The sequence below is a fragment of the Vulpes vulpes genome, chromosome 4, assembly GCF_048418805.1.
Source record: "Vulpes vulpes isolate BD-2025 chromosome 4, VulVul3, whole genome shotgun sequence".
NCBI classification, from domain to species: domain Eukaryota; kingdom Metazoa; phylum Chordata; class Mammalia; order Carnivora; family Canidae; genus Vulpes; species Vulpes vulpes.
Window position 1 is genome coordinate 119,142,552 of NC_132783.1, and position 23,329 is coordinate 119,165,880.

Below are 23,329 nucleotides of genomic sequence, written 5' to 3' on the forward strand. Positions count from 1 at the left end.
ATGGAAGCCCCATTGCTCTGGCCAATACTTTGTCTCTTTCCTATTGGTCATGCCTAGGCATAGTTATCTTAGTGCTTGCGTATCACACTGTGGTTTTTATTTTGCATTCCCCTAAAGACTAATGACATCTATCATTTCTTCATGTTTATTGGCCATTTGGTTATCCCCTTTTGTGAAGTCTTTTCTATTTAGGTTATATCCTTGTTTTTTTTTTCTATTGGGTTGTCTGCTTTTTCTCATTAATTTTAGAAATATTTCATATATTCTAGATATAAGTTCTTCATCTGATATCTGTATTGCAAATAGTCTCCCACTCTAAAACCTGGCTTTTCACTTTTAATCATACCTTTTGATGAATGGAAAAATCTTTTAATATAATATAATAGTTTATCATTTTTTTCTTTATAGTAAGTGCTTTTTGGTATCCTGTTTAATAAATCTTTGCCTACCCAAGGTCAGAAAGACGTTCTTCTATTTTTTTTTTTTTTAACAAACTTTTTGTTTTTCACAAAATTTGGGTCTCTGACTCATCTGGAATTAACTTCTGTGTAAAGTATGCTGACTCCTTAAGTAAAATGTAAGGCAGAATCATCCTTATTTAAACGCTTATTTAATCTTGTGGTATTTTTGTTGCAACAAAATGTTTAACATGGAACACATTCTGTCACATATCATTATTTAAAATGTAATTAAAGGACCTAGAGAGTAAAATATATTTTCCTTTCAAAAGCCATCTCTAAGATGGATCTAACTCCATGATAAATATGGAAAGCACTTGATATACCTTAAAGAATCAGACAAATGTTAGACATTATCATTACTAATGCCCGAGTTCTTTTGTAGGCCCAAGATGTCCAAGTCAAAAAACATCTCTTATCACCAATAGACATTAGAAATCCCTGCTAATATTTCTTAGAAAAATTCCAAGTATAATAGGTGCATGATTAACTAAGTAATAAGGATTAACGATCCAGAAAACATGCTTTAACACTCTATTTATTTTGAGAAGGTTTAGCATTGCATAAAAGAAAATGAACATTAGTCCATGCTCATGGTTATTTATTCTCTATCAAAGGCACCAGGGAGAAAGGGCAATTACTAATATGCATTTTCTTTTAAAAAGACTCACAAGAGAAGCTAAATAAAAGTGTAATAATTTTAAAAACTGATTTAAAAAGTATTCAGTAACTAAAGAAAAACGAGTACCTGATCTCCAACTGTCTTCAACTACGTGCTGGATAAGACCTCCAAGGAAAGGAACTCGAACCATTTCCAAATGTTCCAAGTTTCGGGCAGAGGCTAATCCTGTTACTAAAGGGACATACTTCAAGGAGTTTGTAGGTCCTGAGGGGGTAAAAATACTTTAATGGAACAAGCAATGAAAATTGCTTTAAAGATGAATTTTCAAACCAGCAGCTGAAATGAATTAACTTATAAATTCTGTGTAAAATTGACAGCCAAGTAGTGACTCTCTATAATTTATACTTCTTAGAAATGAAGATATTAGCTTGTTAACCGTGTATTTATTCAGCATAAGGATTTTTCAGTTTACACTGGAGAGATACTTAGTATTTTCTGTAAATCCTTTGAAGTCTCAACAGTTTTGAGCTCAAAATAACTAAGGGAGAAAACTTAGTTAAAAATCTGTCCCTTCAGGACGCTTGGGTGGCTCAGTGGTTGGGCGTCTGCCTTTGGCTCAGGGCGTGATCCCGGACTCCCGGGATCGAATCCCACATTGGGCTCTTTGCATGAAGCCTGCTTCTCCTTCTCCCTGTGTCTCTGCCTCTCTCTCTCTCTCTCTCTCTCTCTCTGTCATGAATAAATAAATAAAATCTTTTTTAAAAAAATGTCCCTTCACTTCAATAAATAGCAGGATCATAAATACCTCTCTATGAGCAGTGTTTTATGAGGTATTGTGGAAGATCACAACATAGTAGTCTTATCATAGACCTTGCAAATGACATGGAGATAAAACTGTGTAATTCTAAGAATACAAAGGCATAACATACCAACTACAAAAACAGGGTCTGTTTGTAACATATAAAAAAGAAAAAAAAGAAGAGGAAGGAAGGAAGTGTGTACCTCAGGACAAGAAAACAATAACATAGTGTAAAGACAAACACTGAGGTGAAGGCTAGTAGAGCTGGAGGGGGGGCCTCACAATATAAGAAGGTACATATTGCTAAAGAGTCAGAAATAAAGACATCGACAGGGGCCCCAGCTATTCAGAACTTTAAACAGAATAGTTCCCATCTGACAATCTAGGGCAACAGACACTGAAAGTTTCTGAACAGAAAAGCAATACCATAAAAGCAGTGCTTTCTGCTTTATAAGATTAAGTCACCCTACTATTTACATGCAGGATTAGAAGACCAGAGACAAAGAAATCAGAATCTAGTGTAACAATCCTGCAGAAAGTAAAAAGTGTCTATAAAATATATGTAGAGACACTGTGATGCTTTTTCCCCCCACTAATCCCATGTCTATGGACTTTAAAACAAAAGTACATTTATTTCCACAAGGTGAATAAATTACCAAACATAAATAATAATAACGTAACATAATTCCATTTACAAGCATAGCTATTAGAGTTTGCTTTTGGATATTTTTAGAACAGCATATGTATAATTCCACCATAACTATGTACCATTACCTGCACAGTTCCTCATGACGAAAGTTCGTAAACTGATGCATAGAAAGTCTTTGAACGGCTGTGGTTTAGTGAGTCTTACCCACTTCATATAAAGATGCCTTAGCATTGGTATACAAGGAATTTCAGGAACATTCACCCCTAAAAATATACACCAAAAAACAAAAATCACGAAAAACCCTGTATTCTGCATAAGTGCAACAGTCTACTTTTCAGGTTGACAATTTACCCTTCATGGATATTTTCACCAGAACAAATTATCTAATTAAGGTCTTTCAAGTTTGGCTTATCTGAAACAGGCTTATAAAGAACAATTTAAGCAAACCATAAACACTCTACTTTGTTGTTTCTTTAGAAAAGGCATATAGAGGTGGGATTTTAAAAGTATTCCTGCATTTTACACACATGAATCTTTCTCATAACTCTACAACTCTTCCAAGATAACATACACCAAGGAGATATAAAATAAAACAGGTTACTGAAAACAAAATTATATGGAAAGAATACACAAAAGTACTATTTAACTACCAATGCCCACTGTCCCATCAGTGAGAAAGCTAAATTTCTCAGGACAAAAGCAAGCTAGCTAGCTGGCTTCAAATATCATGATATCCAGAGACAGAGATTAAAGTTGTTTCTACAAATGAGTGAACCTTAAGGATTTATAAACGTGCGGTAGAAGACAGTCAGCATGACTCCAAGAAAGTAAGAACCCATCATTTATTTTAGTATTTCAAAGTGATGATAGTATTTTATCCTTCCAATCTGTAAATGACTTAACTTTAGGAGAGACCCTGTCTGGGAGAAAGGGGATGTATAGTGGAAGGAAAAACCAGGAGACATGGAAGAAAAAATAAGATAGGTAACCTATAAGTTCTAAATGGAAGGAAGCAGATCAGGGAACTTGCCCAACAGTTAAATACCACAGCTTCATGAAAAGCCAAGGAAGTGACATAAATTGAGAGAAATCCCAAGGACCCAATGTGATGACATTTAACAAGCAGTAGTTGGCAAAATCAGTTTAAGATAACTGCAAATTGAAGTTGGTAGAAGCCCTGCCAGCAAGGGCAACTAGAGAGAGCAAAGCTGGAGTACCTTCAAGACTGGTTCTTTAGAAGCTGAATTCTGCAGGATGCTCCCACTATAAGGATCACTCCTTAACCCGCCCATTCCCAAAAAGCAGTTACCATTAGCCTTGAATTACACATACACCCTGTATGGCAGCAGATGGGAAGTAAAATTGATAAGACCAAAGGAAGAAAGGCAGAGGCAATGAGTATAGACTAAGATTCAAGATGCAGAATTCACAAAGGTACATTTAGCATCTACCATAATGGTGGTAATTCTGATTAGGAAACTCAGAGTATCAAGAGTGAGACAGATCCACCAGACAACACAGCTGTATCCTATACCCAATCCACATTTTGCCTCAAATCAATTCTATGAACAAAGGACACAATGATCAGTCTTCCCAGCACGTGCACTAATTTGCTATCCACGTTTCTAATACCATCACAGTGTTAAACTATTGAATTAATCAAATGAATTAATGTATTTCCACAAACTTTACCAACTACTTGTATCCGCAATGAACAATGACATGAATCATGGGAAATATAAAGATAGAAAACACTGACTTTATAGAGCTTGTGTTATAAACATCAGATATTACAGAATTCCTTTATTATCTAAAAACCCATTCTCAAACTAGATACCCAAATGCCTAATCAGAATCAATCCTTGATCTTGTAAATAAAAGGCTACTAGAGAGCATTCGTCTTCAGCCAGAATTGTACACATACGCCCTATTTTAGACCTACTCCTTACCGTCCCTGCTGTACTCCCCACACCACCAGACCTGGTTTCAGAAATTTCTGATTATTAAGACCATCACCAGTGCCCAGAATATTGCTTACAACAGAGCAGATACTCAACAGGTATACTTTAAGTAAAATATTAATAAATAAATATTAAAAATAAGATGACAGTAAAAGGAGTCCTCCTGGAAACCTTTCAATAATGTGAGCCAAAGGTGGCAAATGAAATTTAAGAAAATATCTGCCCTTATTATTTACGTAGGTGGAAATTACTGGGATATAATTTCATAGACTATTTGGATGGAGAATGTACACCGCAATCACTGCAAATAAAGTGCCTCTGCAAAAAGAGCACCCCCATTTTCCATTTCTCAGGGAAAAAGAGAAGTAGTAGAAGTTTTTCATTGGCTTTGGGTGGGACATAGGGGAATTTTCTGTTGGAGAAGATACCAAGTAAACTAAGCTATCTGAGTTTTTCTTCCTCGATATTCTAGAGCTGGACTGTGTAATCAAGTAGCCACTAGGTGTATGTGGCTGCTGGATAAATGAACCTAAGATAAAAATTCAGTTCCTCTATTTCACCAGCTGCTGTGGGAGCCATATGGGATAGTACAAACACGTGATGTTTCCATCATCACAGAAAGCTGCACTGGAGAACTCTCCTCTGAAGAGTTGAACCAGGACCAAAAGGGCAGAGAAAGGCAAGAGTCTGGCTCACTGAAACAAAACAAAACAAAAAAATCCCAAAACCTAACAACTTTCAAAACTACCCAAACAGTCTTCAAAAAGGGAACAGACTAGTTGTGAGGCAGTATTTCTCTAACCCCCCTATCCCCATCTAGGACTCCTTAATGGGAAATCGAAATTTGTATACACGTCTCACAAGCACTTCTTTGGCCATCATCAACTGCAACAGTCATTTATAAAATTCTCATTATTTCCTTTCAGTGAATGTTCAGTCATATGACATTTCAAGGAGTCACAAGTGACCCAAGAAACATGTACTCACCAACTAAATGTAAAGTTTGAATTTTGGCTCCTATAGGAATTTTCAGTTTATTTTCAGGAGGAATTGGAAAAGCTCCGTTACGATTACGAAATTTCCCCAAAATATGAACATGCGGCATATATGTCCAAATAGATTCTACTAATTCCAAGTGAGAAGTTTCCACACCCTAGAAAATAATGCCAAGCAAGCATAAGAAAAGCTATTAATTTAGCATCCGAAGCTTCTATTTCTGTATCATAAGATGCTAAATATGCAGTGGAACTTAAAAATTTGTTATGAATGAAACCTGCATGTTAAGTGAGCATGTTCTTTCATTCTTTATTATTTCATCAACCAGTTGATATCAAATGTTCAACCAGGTACACTCACCACTAAGTTTGGGCATGCCTGCAAAGCTTCCAGAACGCCTGGAATGCTAAAAGCCTCATGGCCCCGTACCCTTCGCCTCTCAAGGTATCTAGGGTGAAGGCCATAGAGTTGTTCAACATCTGGCATCTTCTTCAATAGTGTTAGAAAACTGGAATCTGTGAAGCCTGAGAAATTCAGAAGCATTTAGAGGCAAGTTCACCTTTGTGTGCATGAACATTTACTAGGCACTTGTAATTTTTTAAAAGTTTAACAACAACAAAAGGTTTACTTTTTCAAGTTTTATAAGACTAACACTATGGCTGAACAAATGGCGAAACAGAAAATATACTCCTTTAGTAAAAGAGGAAACATTTCAGAAACCCCATTTATTCTGAATTAATATTTTATAGAGCTGAGGCTTTTAATTTATGATGGCTTTTTTGCTGCTGCTTTTAAGGTACAGAAATCTTTGACTAGGGGCAGCACACGTCTAACCAGGTAACTTGCACCTATTACTGGATTGGTGGGTTAGAAAGGACCACCTACTTGATCAGCAGCAGTCTCCTCTGAACCTCTAGGGCTCTGCAGAGCACACAACTAAACAAGGAGGGAGATGTGATCCTCACCTTCAGGAAGCTCAGAATTCTAATATAAATCCCATTGCAAACTAGGTTCTCTTAGTCTGTTTCCTAATAATTACCCTATCCTGTGTTTAACTATCACTCCCTGGACATTTCAGAGAGTTCATTCTTCTGAAAAAGACAGATGCAAGTTAGCGAAGAGAACATAAATGAGCCAAACTGAAAAGATGCTGAGCTGACAGAAAGCTATTTATCTGGGAGGCCAACTGCGTTCCATCCACCAGACAGAAATAGACAGGCAGTTACTTTCACAGCAGGGGATCTGGTGAGGTTAAGCAGGGAGACAAGTTTCATACAGTTGATACTTTATTATCTAGGTATTTTGTCTTTAATAGAGGCTATGAGAAATCCAATTGTCTGCTAACAACAAATAAAAAAATATTAACTCTCAAGAATGTAAATGAAGCCCCATATCACTGTCTTACATACTAAAAGTTGTTCTATTTACACAGGGCCAGTCCAGATGACGTGTTAACTTTAGAATCACAAAACTAAAAAGTAAGAAGAGACCTCAAAAATCACTTGGTCTGATTATATGAAGAGTTCTTATTATCATCTTGTAGAATAATCTTCACTACTGAGTCATTCAATGGGATAACAATTCTGTTTTCTCATCTATTCTTACAACCCACTGAAAAAGGTAATTACTCCACTTATGAACGTAAAAAATGAACTTGAAAGAATTTAAAAGCTATGAAGTGGGAGAGCCAGAGTTCAAAACCAAGTGTGACCACTGCCAATGTTCACTTCTTTTGTCATATGCTACATGTTGCCTCTCATCAAAAAATGGATAAAGTTCAAAAAATGGATAAAGTTTCACCTTCTCTACTGAGACTGAGAATCCAAAGAGATCACATATTGTAAACCATAAAGTACTACATAAAAACTTTAGTTATCATTATTACATAGAGAATCTGGGTTTAAACTACTGCCAGAGTGGCATTAGTAATCACAGTTAATGAGATCTTATTCTAGGTTAGAGACTATTTGCTTCAATCCTTTTTTATATTCACTGTAGGGATGAGAAGCTTTGGGCTCATAGGTATTTATCACCATCTGAGAGAAGTCAGCAATGTGCAGACAGATTCTTCTCTAATTTGATAAGGGGCAGATGTGTTAAGGCTATGACTGCATCACATGGGAGCTCTGCAATTCTGCCTCTTTATACAGTGCATTAATCCAAACACCAGAATTCCTGCTGGTCTAACCTCTGTTAAGACAAATCTCATCTGCGGAATGATGGTCATTTTCACACTGCCCTCATTCTTTTTTCTTCTTGCTATACATGATCATTCTCTGGAATAAAAGGAGCCCTTTTCCCTTAGGATGGTTTCTTTGAAGTATTTGAAGACAACTGAGTTTGCGTCTCACCAAGCTGAGTTTTAGCCTCAGGTCTCTGCAATGTTCTTCACAAAAAGGTGTATATACTGATAACTAATTCTGGCCAACTGGTAAGAGTTACCAGTTGACTGATGACCCTTTCAAAAGGATATAGCACCCCAAACTGTAAAGTATTCCCGTATTGAAGACAGACTATCCTGTTCCACTTCACTTCTGTCAAGGCTCCCTCATCCCAACCTCATCACATTTTCAAAATATCAGGATCTGGATAACGCTGATAAAAAGTGGTTAAACAAGACATTCAAAATTGCTACATGACAGTAACTAAAAGGCACTAGTTAATAGACTGGTATTAACTGAAAAGAAGCCTTGATTGGTCCTTAATTCTAATTCTTTCCTTTTAGGTGTGCTCTCCTTAATGAAAGTCACGAACTTTCTTTTCTGGTCTCTTTACCTAAGGTCCATTTGTGTGGTTAGGCCACTAACTCTGAATTCTTCACCTAAGGCCATTGTCTTATTTAAGAATCTCTAAGACCTTGTATAGGCCTTCCAAAAGTGCTAAAGAAATGAAAGCTCCAGAAGTGCAATTTCTGTGGGCTGCTAGACCAGCTTTACAGAAATTGATTAATATTTGTTTAACCAGAGGATGCCATTAAAGGGTACAGGGAAACTATGAAAACCTGCATCATAGAACAAAGGACACTTTGTCAAATATAATAGATATATATAGAGTTCTCCAATCATACATTTGTGGAACAGGCTGACATATGACATAGTTCCTTAAGGAAATAAACTAGTAAAGCCTCAGGCAAAACATATTTTATCAACCCAAACCAATCAAGTAATTTAGATAAAATTCTGCCTCCCTACCAACGAAGTGACTTAGACTGCCTATCTTAAGACAAGTGATGTTTGATGGGAATATTAATTATTAGGTTTCAATAGGGCTCCAGGGTACCTTACAGGCTAGATCCACTTACCACTTGGCATGTATTCCCACCACCGCCCTGCACAGAGATCCACAACCCTCACCACTCTCAGATATAGGGTCACTGCTTCTTTTAGCTTCCTGGAAAGACATTCCATACACATGATATCCTGCAGAGGGAGGTACCTTTGTGAGAGAAAGAAACTCATATTTATCAAGTGGGTAAGTACTTCCTCTCACCAACAGGTTTTTTTTTTCCTTCTTCCATGCTCCTACCCCTTCAATGAAATAAGACCTTAGCAATATTTGCAGGGTTTTAAGATTAACATACACATAAAGCTTTTCATTAAAAACCAATGAGTCAGCAATACTCAAGCATCCAAATAAAGTACTGAGCTCCCTTCATAGAGTGGTTTGCAAAAACCTGCCTACTCCTTTTAAGTTTTTACAAAGAAAATCTCAAAGGGGAAAAAAAAAAAAGAAAAAGATCTCAGTGCGTATCATGCCCTGATGTTAAGCTAATATGAGAATAAAGATCAGAGAGAATTCGTTTGAACATGGCCAATATAATTTTAAAGCTTTTACAGAATTCATCTCCTGTAGTAGCTTAAAAAATTCCTCTCTTCACTCAACACCCAGAAACTATTTTCTCCATCAACAAACATCTATACCAAGTTTATAGCATACATTTTTTTCCTAGATCTTTTTATCTTTCAGATCACATTCAAGTATTGTATAAGCATTAAGTGAGAACACCTTGTCCAAGTACAATTTCCTCTTTTCCAACTTCCCTGTTATCTCTTCCTTCCTGAAACTTTTCAACTAACCTCTACTTTTGTTGTTTCCAATAATAGCAATATATATTTTGAAAGATCAGAAAATCTCATCTCTCTTCCTGAACACCCCCGCCATGCATTCTTAGATTATTTTTTTAAAAGGCAAAAACTGCCCTTTTTTGAGCTCACATTGCGTCACAGACACTGTACTGTAGTCACTATTTCACAACTATACCAAGTAGGTTGTTCTTTATTTGCCCTCCCCAATCCTTTTTCTTTCTTTCTCTGTGTTCCCTACCCATCTGACTATCAGTTGATTTTGGCCAACACATACCACAGGCTAAGGCTTTCTGTTATTCCTAGTCTCAAAGCTGAACTCTTTGGCACTTATTGGCTCCCTTAACCCTATTTAAACCTCTCTAAATAGTTTTTCATTAAATGATCTTCAAATTCCAGCCAAGTATATGTACCTTGTTTCCTACTAGAACCCTCACTGATATAGCAGGTGCTATTTTACAAGTAGTAAAATCAGCTCAAAAAAGTTAACCTGCAAAAAGTCAACAGCTAGGAAAGATGAAGGAAAAGTAGGGAATGTCAACAGTTGGGTCTGACTCTAATTCCTAAAAATTAGGCTAATTCTAAAAGAAAAGTCCAAGTATGCCTGCTGAGATTTCTCTGCTCCATTTCTGTCAACCTCTGGACCCTGCCTCTTCCCCTTCAAACTATTTAAAGAGATAAAATCAAATATAATTTTCCACAAAAAAAAAAAGCATTATTGCTAACTTAATTTGCACTTTACTTAACTCAGATATAAATAGGATAATTTTCAGAAATTATGACTACACATTTTATAAACAATGGGGAATACTGAATTTGTTTTCTGAATCAAGTTATACACTATTTTTTCCATATGCCTGAGTAAATTTTATACCCTTTTTAAGTACAAATAGATCAGTAATCACATGAAAATTATCATACATATTTGCCCTCAGAAAAAGAATTGTATTTTTTCTTCACAGATACATAATTGAAGAGCAGGAGGCATTTCAAGTACATTTTTAAAAAGATGTTAACACTTGATGCCACTCCTTCCATTTGAATATTGAACTGCAAAATGTTATCATATCCACTCTCAACTTATAAAATATGGTCCAATTTGTTCATAATATGTCCTCCCATTATTCAACAAATATCTAACATACATCCCTAGAAACAATTTTACCTATGCTTTCTTTCAGGACTTTTTTTTTAAGATTTTATTTATTTATTCATGCCCGCAGAGACACGGGCAGAGGGAGAAGCAGGCTCCCAATGCAGGACTTGATCCCAGGATTCCAGAATCCTGCCCTGAGCCAAAGGCAGATGCTACTCCAGGATTTTCTAACTGCTTTACAGGTTTAACAAAGTGATGCATTTAGGATTTTACCTATGCTTCCAGGATTTTTTTTTAAAGATTTTATTTATTTACTCATGAGAGACAGAGAGAGAGGCAGAGACATAGGCAGAGGGAGAAGCAGACTCCAATGCAGGACTTGATCCCAGGATTCCAGAATCCTGCCCTGAGCCAAAGGCAGATGCTCAACCACTGAGCCACGCAGGCGTCCCTCTTTCAAGATTTTAACAGCTTTAAGGGTTTAACTCATTGATGCATTTAGAATTTGGTATCAGATAATGACAGATAAGAACATGCTTTTATTCCTTTCTCCAAATGGTTCTTGGGTTATGACATCATCACTGAGTAATTCACTCAGCTTTTCCTCACTCATGTGAATACCAAGTTTATCATAAGCTAGATCCCGACATACATTTGAATCCCCATATAGAGCCTACATATGACAACTGTTTTACCCAACTATCTGCTTAATTTTCCCAGGACCAAATCCTCATTTACTGTGTATTTTAGAATGTATTTGAACATCTGGTAGGATTAAGACTCTTTTTCTGAAAAAACTTTCTGAAAGATTTTGAGACTTTTTTCTGCCAAATGAACTTCAGTACCACTTTATGTTAAAAAAAATTCTGTTATTTTGGGTTTCCTATTGCCAGACAGAACTGAACTGACAAAACTACTCTGTGTCATACAACAACAAACTGTAGAAGATAAGGACTACTCCAAACTTATGTTGGAAAAGAAAAATAAAGTGCCCATGGTTCCCTAAAGCAGCTCTGCTATCTCTATTTTAAAACTTCTTTATCTGCAAATATGTAATAATTTTAAAAAATGCAAAACATTTCTAAGAACTTCTTTATGAAAATTTCCCCTAGGTAAATAAAATAGCAGAAAATCCAAATGCTTGGAAAAGTTCATTGCAATTGTTTTAAGACAAAAACTGATGACAATCCCGATGTGAGACTACTACAAGGGCAAAGTTAATTATCGTGTCTTAGTCTAGTGACTAAAATGGTAATTATGAAGATCATGGAGCAATATGAAAAATCCTAACCACTAAGGCTCACCAAGCATTTATGCTATGCAGTGTGTTGAGTGCTTTAAAACCATTATTTCATCGAATCCTTACAATACCATCATTATCAATCATTGGTCCAAGGCAAGTAAATGAGACTCATGATTTCCAAGTCAGGTCTCTAACTCCAGAGACAAAGTGTGCTGGGCTGTTTATTTGAATGGATAATGACTGAAAGAAGAAAGCAGGGGAAACTGGAAGTGGCAGGGTTTTGTTGTTCTTTGTTTTGTTTTTTCTGACTATTGTTTATAATGTAGTCTGGGCAAAAATATAATTTAAAAAAAGACTCTGAGAGGAGCTTTACCACAGAACAACTTGAGTGTGTGTGCTGCATATAGTAACGATGGGTATGGTATTATTTCACGAAACTTTGATTGCAATCACTTACATATATGTGCATACGAGGAAAATGTTTCCCACTGTGGGTTGTAGTCAAAAAAGTCAGAAACACTGCCTTATGTTGTACACACATGGTACTGTAATAACAAAAGTCAACAAATCAGTCAATAAGAGTTCCAAGAAGCCTGGAATGTTAATGCAGTCTAAAGAATGGATATCCAATAGTGCTTACTGCAACGAAAGTAGTATTCTCTATCTTCACTGTGCTGTCCTACACAGTAGCCACAGGACATATAAGCTTGTGTAATTGGGGAACTGGATTCTCACTTTCATTTCACTTGAATTTAAATGCCACAGGTAGCTAGTGACTACCATACTAGACAGTACAGCTCTAGCATTTGCTCCTACTTATTACACATTCTAGGGGGGTAAAAGTCAACCACACAAAATCTTACCTAAATATATGGCAGAGCACTTCATGTGAAAGTTGATTCATATAGTCCTTTGTTTCATCGGATATTGTTTCCTCAGCAATTTCATTATTCATGAGACACGTTTTAACACTTTTCTTTCGTGGACCCATTGCTGTGTTATCTCCAGTATCAAAGAGCAAATCTTCCCTCTTGATTACTTGAATTCAAAGCCCCTGAAAACAAGCAGAGGCTAGAGTAGACTAAAGCACATCAACTTAAGACTCAGAAGTTATTCCCAGAAAACCTAGTTTCATAAACAATGTTTATTTTATAAGAAAGGTACAGACCACCTTCAAATTAATAAAAACGTTACCAAGAGTGAACAGAATATCTTTTTCTGAAGAGCAGTGGAGAATATAAAAATGCATTACTTAGAATGAGAAAAAAAACAAAAAAACAATCCAAGGAATCAGGAATTTTGTATTCTATTTTATATTCTGTTTCTTCCTAGCTAATTCACCCAATTTCCCCAAGCACCAATCTCTTCACCTGTAAGGTAAGAGATGGTTAAACTAGGTTAACAAAATCCCTTCCAGTTCTGGAACTCTTGATTCTAGGTCTGCCCCTCACACAAAGGCAGAAGAGGAATGCTGAGTTCTAGTCCTGGATCTGCCAAACTACTTCTATGAACTTGAGTCACCCTTTAAGTTCTTTATTTTCCTAGCTTTAAAGTGAGGGGATTAGACCCTACCCGCGGGCCCCAGACCCCTTTATAAATCTGATAAAAATTAGACTTCCACTCAAAAACTAAATACTATTTATATACAATTTCAGATGGAGAATAAAACCACCCTTTTCCCTCTCCCGTAAACATTAATTAGCAAAGGTTACTTCACTTTTGTGTCAAATGTATGTTTCGTCTGTTTTTAAAATAAGCTTTGGTGATAGAGGAAGAGAGGGGAGGAGGGAGAAAAAGGAAGGGAAGGAGGGCAGAAGGAGAATTAAGAGTCAGATGAGCAAACACCCAGAGGGTTTTGTTTTATTTTGTTGATCAGGTTAAGAGGGAATCCTGTAAAAACATTATCAACTATCACTGGTAAAATTCTCAAAAATGAGCTGGACTCAAACGCAGAGAACTCTTGATCAGAACTTAAACTTCATAATTCTGCAGTGATGCACAGGAGTGCAGTTCCAAATCAGTACATCTCTAGAATAGTACTTGCTACATTTCATGTACCATCTTTTCCTTTTTCCTAATTAGGAAGCCTTTACTATAAAAACTTTGTAAAGTGGAGTACATGCTTCTATTTTCCTACAAAGTGGACTCAATAAAAGCTTGACCTTTTCTTCATGACCTCAGGTTATCAGTATGAATATCCATTATATTCTGTTGATACCTCTCCTCAGGGACTACGGAAGTCTGTGGAGTTTTTGGGGATCCTCTGCTTTATCCGTAAAGGGAAGCAAGCTACATGGCTAAGTGAATCCTCAGATTTCCTGTGCCTGTGTGTGTTCTGGTCTCTTCTCTCTCTTCCCTCACTTGTAACCTCTCTTAGTAAGTAATTTGCTGAATAACTGTTTACCATACCATACTGCACACTGAAACCAGAAAAATATTTTTAAACCAGTCCTTTGATTGTATATTAAGTGAAAAAAGCAAGATGTAGATTATATCAAAGGCATTACCTCATTTGCATAAGGGAAAAAGGACAAATATGCAGGTAGCAGCATGCCTGCTTCTCCCTGCATTACCCACACACACATACATACACACACACACACCCCTCTACACCTACCGCTAATCCCCCGTCTAATTTGTTATCTCTTCAGCTATGGCCTAGGAAACCACAGAAATACCTTTCTACAATTGTATGTTGATTAGTTATCAACAGGCACCTAGTACAGACCTAAGGGATTCAGCAAAGAGTAACTAACTGCATGAGCTACCTTGTACCAAATTTGTGATATCTCTTTTACCTTCTCAAAAGCTTATATGTATGCTGTCCATCCCATTTTGGTTAACAGACCTTGGGAGAAATAAAAATTTGTACTAAGAACTTCCCACAAAAAGATATAAATATACTCATCTGTTTCTATCACTGCCTACCTTTCCCTATTCACTGCGCTCTCCCAGGAAAATGAATCTTTCCATCTTATAAGCTCCCACAACTGCTCTATGATTATTCTAACCTCCTCATCATGAAATTCAGTAGGCTCTCTTCAATGCTTCCCCATTTGACCCATCTGTAGTATGGGTACTGCTAAACCACTCTTTCTTTGAAACCTCACAACATGCAACCCCAAAGTGATATCCTCTTGGTCCTCTTCATTCCTCTAGGACCACTCCTCAGTCTCCTTTGCCAATTTACCCTAGAATCCTCTTCTGCCTGGGACAACTCAGTCCCATAGGCTTCCACTACTGCTACTACAAATACACTTTAAAAAAAGAAATCCATTTCTAGCTCCTATCTCTCCTGAGTTCTGACCTTTGCTTCCTCTGCCTCTCAGAAACCTCATCAGAGTATCTTGAACTTCCTTCAAAAATATTATGTCCAAACTGAACTCTCTCCACAACCACAACTACCCTCTCCTATTCACACACATGCTTTCCCTACTCTAGTTTACCAGATGCTCAAATTAGAAATCGTGACATAAACCTCAACACGTTGTGATCACTCATTTCCCAGTCATCTGATTGGCTCTTCTTACCAATCTTGCCATAATATTGCTCTTGCATCCACTCCTGCAGGCTTTCAGGCCTCTATCAATCTCAGGGAGGTGACTACAATAGCTTCCCAGGGCCTGGAACAAAGCCTACCACACAACAGGCCCACAATAAGTAATTTGCTGAATAACTGTTTACCATACTTATTGCACACTAAAGCCAGAAAAATCTTTTTAAATCAGTCCTTTGATTGCATATTAAGTGAAAAAAAGCAAGATGTAGATTATGTCAAAGGTATTACCTCATTTGCATAAGGGAAAAAGGAATATGCATGTGTTTGCATGGGACATTTCTAGAAAGGTCCACAACAAAATACTAATAGTGGCTACCTCTGGGGAGAACAGGGGTTTAGGAAAGTAGCCAAGAGACTTTTAGAAAATTTATAAAGCAAATCTAAACAAACAAACAGCATACAAGGAATCCTAGTTTCTACAGAATAAAATCTTCCAAATCTCATCTCATCGCACCTTCCCCATCTCATCTTTCAATCCTTAAGACTCCTAGACACTCACTCCTGCCACACCAATATCCTCAGTTCCCCCAGGCAAACAGTGATCTTTCATTCATAATAAGCTATTAACTCTGACTTGAATGTTCTTTCCTTCCCTTTTTTGCCTATAACACCACTAATCTGTTTTCAAAATCTAGTTTAAAACTTAAGTCCTTTGTGAAAACAGCTTCTCATCTCTTTTGAACTCCCTGTGAGACTAACATTATGCTTCTCCTATAGAAACTTGTGTAGTTGGGCACCAGGGTGGCTCAGTGGTTGAGTGTCTGCCTTTGGCTCACATTGTGATCCTAGGATCCTAGAATCGAGTCCCACATCAGGCTCCTCACAGGGAGCCTGCTTCTCCCTCCGCTTGTGTCTCTGAGTCTCTCATGAATAAATAAATAAAATCTTTATTTCTTTAAAATATTTTATTTATTTATTCATGAGGGACACGGAGGGGGGGGGGGGTGGGCAGAGAAACAGGCAGAGGGAGAAGCAGGCTCCATGCAGGGAGTCTGATGCGGGACTCGATCCTAGGACTCTAGGATCATGCCCTGGGGCAGAGGCAAGTGCTAAACCGCTGAGCCACTCAGGGGTCCCTAAATAAAATCAGAAAGAAAAAAAGAAAACAAAGAAAGGAAAGGAAAGGAAAGGAAAGGAAAGGAAAGGAAAGGAAAGGAAAGGAAAGGAAAGGAAAGGAAAGGAAAGGAGAAAAGAAAAAAGAAAGAAAGAAAAGAAAAGAAAAGAAAAGAAAAGAAAAGAAAAGAGAAAAGAGAAAAGAGAAAAGAGAAAAGAGAAAAGAGAAATGAAACTCACATAGTATTTTTTTGGCCACATTTCAGCCAGGATAAGGGAAAGAATCTCAATCTCCTGCCTCTAGGTAAAAACAAGTCTCTGCTCATAATAAACCCTCAAATATCTAATGTGTGAACAACCATCAGTGTGTCCATTATTCTAGATGCATCCACTAGCTTCAAGGCTGCTAGGAACCATCTCATTGTCCTCTGAGGACCTTGTTTGCTACTACAGCACTCAAAGATCTAAGCAACAAGCTTATAACCCAGGCAAAAATGCAATCAGATCTTAATCCAATCAAGAAACACAAAACAGCTACCTGTGCCTACAAATGCCTCAACAAGACTATTCAACCATGAATGAATTCTTCAGCTATCATATTTTAGCACATGCTTTACTTTTAAGAATCTTGACAACTCTAACCTTTCACGAATATCACGTTCTTGACTTTCATCCTGTAAGTAAAAAATCTTTCTTAGTCTTTCTCCCTGTCTCTTCAACAAATCTACACCACTAACAATTTACACTCTCATGATTCCACCTTTTGGTGTTCCTTATTATTTTGCAAGCTGTCATTTTTGTGGAAATCAGATCTAGTAGCCCCAGTGTACAACTGATACTTGAATTTTTAAACCAAACAGAAAACAGACTATACCTTAAATATTATTGGGTTTATTAAAGTTCACTTGCTTAGAACTCAGAAAAGATATTTACTCACATATATGACTTTATACAACATTATGCAGAGAACATTCTTACCAAGCCCCCAAAAACCTATTTAACTTGCAGTATGCATTAACACAAACTACCAAAGGGCCTAACAAAATTTTAGGTGAAATTAGACACACACACACACACACACACACAATTTTTCTCCCCATATGATGCCTAGAATTGAAAACTTCTTCATGTAGCTACCTATGTGGCAGCAGGTGGAGTAGTAACTTCTGTGCTTTAAGCCTCTGGTGGGGAATTTGTGGAGATGTACACTAGGGTAAAAGGTAAGATCTTCATCCTATATCTAAGGACTTAAAAGGTCAGGACCCACAGCCAGGGGAAAGACAGTGGTCTTTTCCTCCTCCAGGCAGGTGTCCTAGAAATATCCAGGAGATAAAAAGCTTCCTTGTTAAAGGATTCATTTATGTGCCCCTACCATCACTCAAACTCTATAAAGGACAACTAAGGTTGGCTTCATCTTCACTGAAGTGAAATACCTAGCCAGGCTATGCTGAGTATAACAGGGGCCTAGCACTGCTATATGAGAAGAAAACACCATGCAAGGCAAGCAAAATCCAAGTGATGACAGTGTCTCTCTTGTCTGTGCACTCTCTCTCTTAATTGCTTTTCTTTTAATAGGATGAGGGATAAAAAGCAAGTGAGAATAGAAAAATACCCTTCCATATCTTGTTTTTTTTCCTACCCCTATCTCAGCATATCACCATTTGCCCTTGAGAAAGTCAACAAGGCAAGGAAGGTGCAACGCACAAGTAGCTTAGAAGAAAAAGAGCAAAGGAGGAAAATCAACAGTAGGTAAAGATGAAGCACTGAAGTGGGCCTAGCAAAGGAGTCACAGAGGGTAAGGGAGAGGTGAGGATAAATAACAAGTGAGTATAAATACATGAAGAATATATTTTGTAGCACTAGGTATTTCTAGGGTTAGCAAGTTCTGAAGACTCAGACTCTAAGCCTCAAAAAAGTCATTCTGACAGAAGCATAGAATCCCAGAATATCAAAAGCTGAAAGGGCCCTTGGAGACTAGTCACACAGCTCTTAATTTTTGTGGGTCACAAACCCATCTGAGACTATGGTGAAAGCTACACATCTTCTCCCCAAAAGGAAAATAAAACATACCCAGATTCATGCACAATGAATTTCAAACACAATTTCAGGGGCTTCACATACATCAAAGCTCACTCAGAGGTCCCTACCTAACACCAGCTCCCTCAATTTTCTGATAGACAAACAGAACCAGAGAGGATAAGTCACTTGCCCCAGGGCATGTGTTAAGTGTCATTCAGACTTCTTGGCCTACACTACACACCCTATCATCAAATCAGGCTCTGCACCTAGGCTGCCTCTCTGCATTCCAGAGCTATGCCCCAGTGTTCTGAGATGGGCTTCTGGATGCTCTGACAGACCTGCTGCTGACCACACCCTCCTTCACAAATTAGCGTTTGTGGTCCATGTCATTAGAGTCCCACACAACAGCTTTTAGCAGTTTGGGATATCCTGTAGTCTTTTGGTGGCTGTCTGTTTAGCAGGCCTTAGCCACTGGAAGCATCTTTTTTCATCCCAGTTTGCAAGTACATTCTAAGCAGTAAGCCTGAGTTGTCTGTATTAAGCCAGGAGTCCTTCTGTAATACAATTTCTCTCAGGTATGCTCTTCTCCTTCCATCCAGCCAATTCAAATCTCCTCTCTTCCCAAACAGAACTATGCTATCCTCTACTAATTCAGTTCATTCTGTTTGCCCCCAAATTCATTCCTATCTTTTAATCCCTAACTCTCAGGCTATCTCTACCTCTTGCAGGGGAGCACTAACATTTCCTTGCTTGCAAAATCAAGTTCTTTTCCTTTTAATCCTCTATTTCCACTGTAGAGATTTTATTACTATTCACAATTCTGACAATTGCTGATATCTATAAAAATCCCATATAAATCCATTCCTCTACTCCCTAAACATCACAACTAAAAATCTTCCTATACCACTACCATCTCGCCAACATCTTCCACCATCCCTGGCTTATTCAACTAATTAATCCTTTCCTCAGATCACACCAGGCCTTCCTGGGTCCATGTTTATCTCTTATTAACACATTTTACAGGGCAGAGATAAACCAACTATCTTACAACTAACCATAAAACTTAAGGATCTCTTCTTCCATAAAATTTTCATAATTCTGAACCAACTCCTCTATTCTGTATCAAATTAATAACAATTCTATGGAGAAACTTCTTTTCTGGATTGCTGTTACCTGTCCATCCATCTATCTCCTCTATCACTGACTGTCTACTAAGTGCTAGGTGGTGACAAATTGTTTCATTCCATGAAACTTACTGTCTCAGAAAGCAGATCGATTTTAACACCGGTTTCTTTTAACCCCATCACTTCCATTACTATAACTTAAATTACCTTTTATTACCCTCACGAAAAATACCTTTCTCCCATTTAAAATTCCCCAATGGCCTCAATAATCTATCTGGTCAAGGGTTTCCCTGCCCTTCGGGTTCTGATGCCTTTCTTTAGTTTCTATTGGTTTCAGCTTGTTCATATCTAAATAATCTTGTATGTCACTTCATTTGACCCCATTCCTAACATCATAGATCTTCTATATCTACTACCTAGGATAGCCCTTCTTGCCTAAAGAAGTGCCATACCACATCTACCAAACTGCTCAAATAGAAGACAAACACACAGAATTCTAGTGCTAAATGGGTCTAGGAACCACCTGGTCCAACCCTTCATCTTCCAGATAAGGAAAAGTGAGGCTCAGAGAGGTATGCCGGCTTGTCCAAAGACACAAGTCAGAAACTATGAGTGCTGAAGCAAGGATACAGGTCTCAAACTCCAAGACAAGACCTATTATATTTTACTATGCCACTTTACCTTGCTGAAACCTCGTTTTCCCTTTTTCTCTTTTGCTATGCCTTAGTATCTTCTTCACTAAAGTGTGTTACCTGCAGGCACATATTCATTTAAACGAACACAGACACAAGGGGTGTCTGGTTGGCTTAGTCAGTAGAGCATGAGACTCTTCATCTGGGGGTTCTAAGTTTGAGCCCCATGTTGGGTATAGATTACCTAAAAATAAAATCTTACAAAAATAAATAAACACACACACACACAACCTATATTCCTTACCCTAGGAGAACATAAGAATCACAGCACTGCAATTTTTAAAAAGACAAAAGGAGCCTCAGGGGTCACCTAAACCAGTTAACTGTCAGAAGTTAAAAATTACAAGCACAGATTTTTCAATCTATAGGACTACACAACATGTAGCTTTCCACATCCCACCTCTTCTCTCACCCTGAAAACCAGGGCCTTATAGAGCCATTATTTTATTCTTCAATTGTGCTCAGGGTATGGGAAAGAGGATTAAGAACCAGTGACCTAATCCAACGCTCTCATTTGCTAGCTGAGAAATCCCAAGTCCAGAGAGCCCAAAGGAATTTGCCCAAAATGCCAGCTAGTTAACAGCAGCTCTAGGACAAAGAAAAAAGAAAAAAAAAGAGGTCTCCCATTATTCACACAGGTGTGTTTTTACACTGCTGGCATGGATTCATAAAACAAAGTCGTCAGGACAGAGTTTCTCCCCGCACAAGAACCTTCCTAAGTACCCAGCTGCCCTTGGACAGTTTGGGGCCTGGAAAGAAACACGTAGACATCTCTTATCAGCCAATTCCTAGCTATCCAGGAGGCAGAGAAGACAAGCTTTTCAGGTCTGTCTCTAAGGAAAGACTCCTTTAAAGGGAGCTGGTAATCTGATTTTCAGAGCTAGGAGAAGCATCACAGGCAACCAACACTTTCATTTTACAGATACGCAAGCTGTGCTATAGCAGAAGGTAATGGACCTGGGCAAGGTCACACAGGGAGTCGGTGGCAAGGTAAGACTAGAACTTGAGGCTCCTGAACCCAGGCCTGGCCGCCTCTCAAAGCTGTATTCCCTGCGTCTTGCCAAGGGACATCCCCTCAGCACGCTGACTACAGAGCTTCCTCAACATACCGGCTTAAACACTGACAGCGTTAAAACTGTAGAATTCGTGGCGCCCCGGGAGGGAGGGTGTCCCATAAATTGCCCAGGCCAACCCCCCACCCCGCCCCCATTCTGGGGAAACCTAAACCCAGAGAGGATTCTATATGCTAGAATCTTCGGCCAGGTCTGGACTAGGTAAGCAAACCCCGCAACCAGGGCCTACAAGGCCAAGACCCACACACCCAATCTCTGCTCTCCCGGGAGACCGAGGCCCGAAAGGGGCCAGAGACCGAGAGTCCAGGCGGTTGGGAGCCCGGGAGCCCGGGAGCCCCCGGACGGCCTCCTCCCCACCCCCCCGCCGCCGCCGTCGCCGCCGCCGCCGCCCACACCCACGGCTCTGCGGCCTGCCGCTGGTCCCCAGGCCCACTCGGCCGCCACCTCACCTAAGCCGGCCCTCTGTCTGTTATTGTGGTTGAGAGGGTGGGAGAAGCGCGACCGACACTTCCCGCGGCCCCCACCGCCGCGGCGCTTCCGCTTCCGCCGCCGCTCGGGCATTTCCGGAGGGTTGCCTTCCGGGGCTGGGCTCGCTCCCGGTGTCCATGTTGGGTGTGGGACGCAGGCTTCCAGGCACGGCAGCCATGTTGAGCGTGGCGGTTTGAGGTGGGGGGGTGGGGGGGCGGGGGGGCGCCCGTCCCTGTTTCCGGGAGGGCGTCGGCGCGCCGGAAGCGCCTGGAGTCTGACGCTGGGGTGGCAGGTGCTCGCTTCGCAGGTGTTGGGCGGCCTTGGGTAAGCTTTTGGAGCCAAAGGACTGCGTTCCAGTAGGGACTTTGCCAGAATTCGTTTCGTTTAGCTGAAAGAAGACATTTTTTTTTGGGGGGGGGGGGGAGGGTGCTTCCTATTCCTTCCTCGAGGCGAGGCCGAAGCTGGGCTTCCCGCTTTCCCCACTATGCTTTGGCGTCACAGGTTTCAGCTTATCTCGGCAGCTTATCGGAGTTCTAGCTATGCCATTCCACGTCTCAAACCACGTGTCTCGAGTTAGGGCTCTGGGAAGAAAAAGCAACAAGACCTCACCATAGTTACATACGGTTCATCTTAATGCCCGCCTTCACGTCACCTTACTCCTCTAAGGGAGATTGACATCCCCTCCCGTGTCCGTTGCTTTCCTCGATTTCTTCCGTATTTGAACTTAAACAATAAACACCGTGGCTTTTTCTGTTTTCCGGATTGTTTAGAGAAACAGATAGGAATTCTATAGGCAAGTGTCTGGCACTGAGCCTGGCATAGATACAAGGGACTTATCTGGGTGCAAATGGGTCAAGTCTTTATTTCAGTATATTACTGAATTTCACTGGCCTTCCTCCTTTGGTAAAAATGTACTATGGTGGGACCAGAAATACAAATGAGATGTGTTTCCGACTTCAAATTTAGAGAGAGAAACAAAGTATGTGTCTTTTAAGATTTTGTTTATTTATTCATGAGAGACACACAGAGAGAGGCAGAGACACAGGCAGAGGGAGAAGCAGGCTCCATGCAGGGAGCCCGACGTGGGAGTCGATCCCTGGTCTCCAGGGTCACGCCCTGGGCTGAAGGCAGAGGCTCAACCACTGAGCCAGCCGGGTGTCCCAACAAAAGGATATCTACAAACATTGTAATAAATGCTGAATCAAGATATATGCCTGCTGTGTATAAATAGACTTAACTAGTTTTAACATTCTTTTTCTTTTTTTTAGATTTTATTTATTTATTCATGAGAGACAGAGAGAGGCAGAGACACAGGCAGACAGAGAAACAGGCTCCACCCAGGAAGCCCTACGTGGGACTCGAACCCGGGTCTCCAGGATCACAGCCTGGGCTGAAGGCGGCACTAATCAGCTGAGCCACCCGGGCTGCCCTAGTT

General features: G+C 39.3%; 2 protein-coding genes across 6 annotated transcripts in view; one reads left to right on the plus strand and one right to left on the minus strand.

Annotated features, from left to right (window-relative positions):
* The window catches only part of FBXO38 (F-box protein 38), a 55,264-nt gene extending 33,095 nt beyond the window's left edge, over window positions 1-22,169 (minus strand). For 4 of the 5 annotated variants that reach the window (XM_026009000.2, XM_026008993.2, XM_026008984.2 and 1 more), the window contains exons 1-7: window positions 21,876-21,991; window positions 12,770-12,960; window positions 8,787-8,920; window positions 5,846-6,009; window positions 5,477-5,642; window positions 2,654-2,791; window positions 1,207-1,344 (exon numbers count right to left, since the gene is read on the minus strand). In XM_026009000.2, the coding sequence (XP_025864785.2) occupies window positions 1,207-1,344; window positions 2,654-2,791; window positions 5,477-5,642; window positions 5,846-6,009; window positions 8,787-8,920; window positions 12,770-12,897 (868 nt within the window). In that variant the 5' untranslated portion in view covers window positions 12,898-12,960; window positions 21,876-21,991. Of the gene's footprint in view, window positions 1-1,206; window positions 1,345-2,653; window positions 2,792-5,476; window positions 5,643-5,845; window positions 6,010-8,786; window positions 8,921-12,769; window positions 12,961-21,875 lie in introns of all 5 variants that reach the window. The other variant, XM_026008975.2, reaches the window with a different exon arrangement.
* Window positions 22,160-23,329, plus strand: part of LOC112927583 (sperm-associated acrosin inhibitor-like) — a 124,481-nt gene continuing 123,311 nt past the window's right edge. The window contains exon 1 of the mRNA XM_026009019.2: window positions 22,160-22,218. The gene's annotated coding sequence lies outside the window, so the exon portion shown is untranslated. The remainder of the gene's footprint in view (window positions 22,219-23,329) is intronic.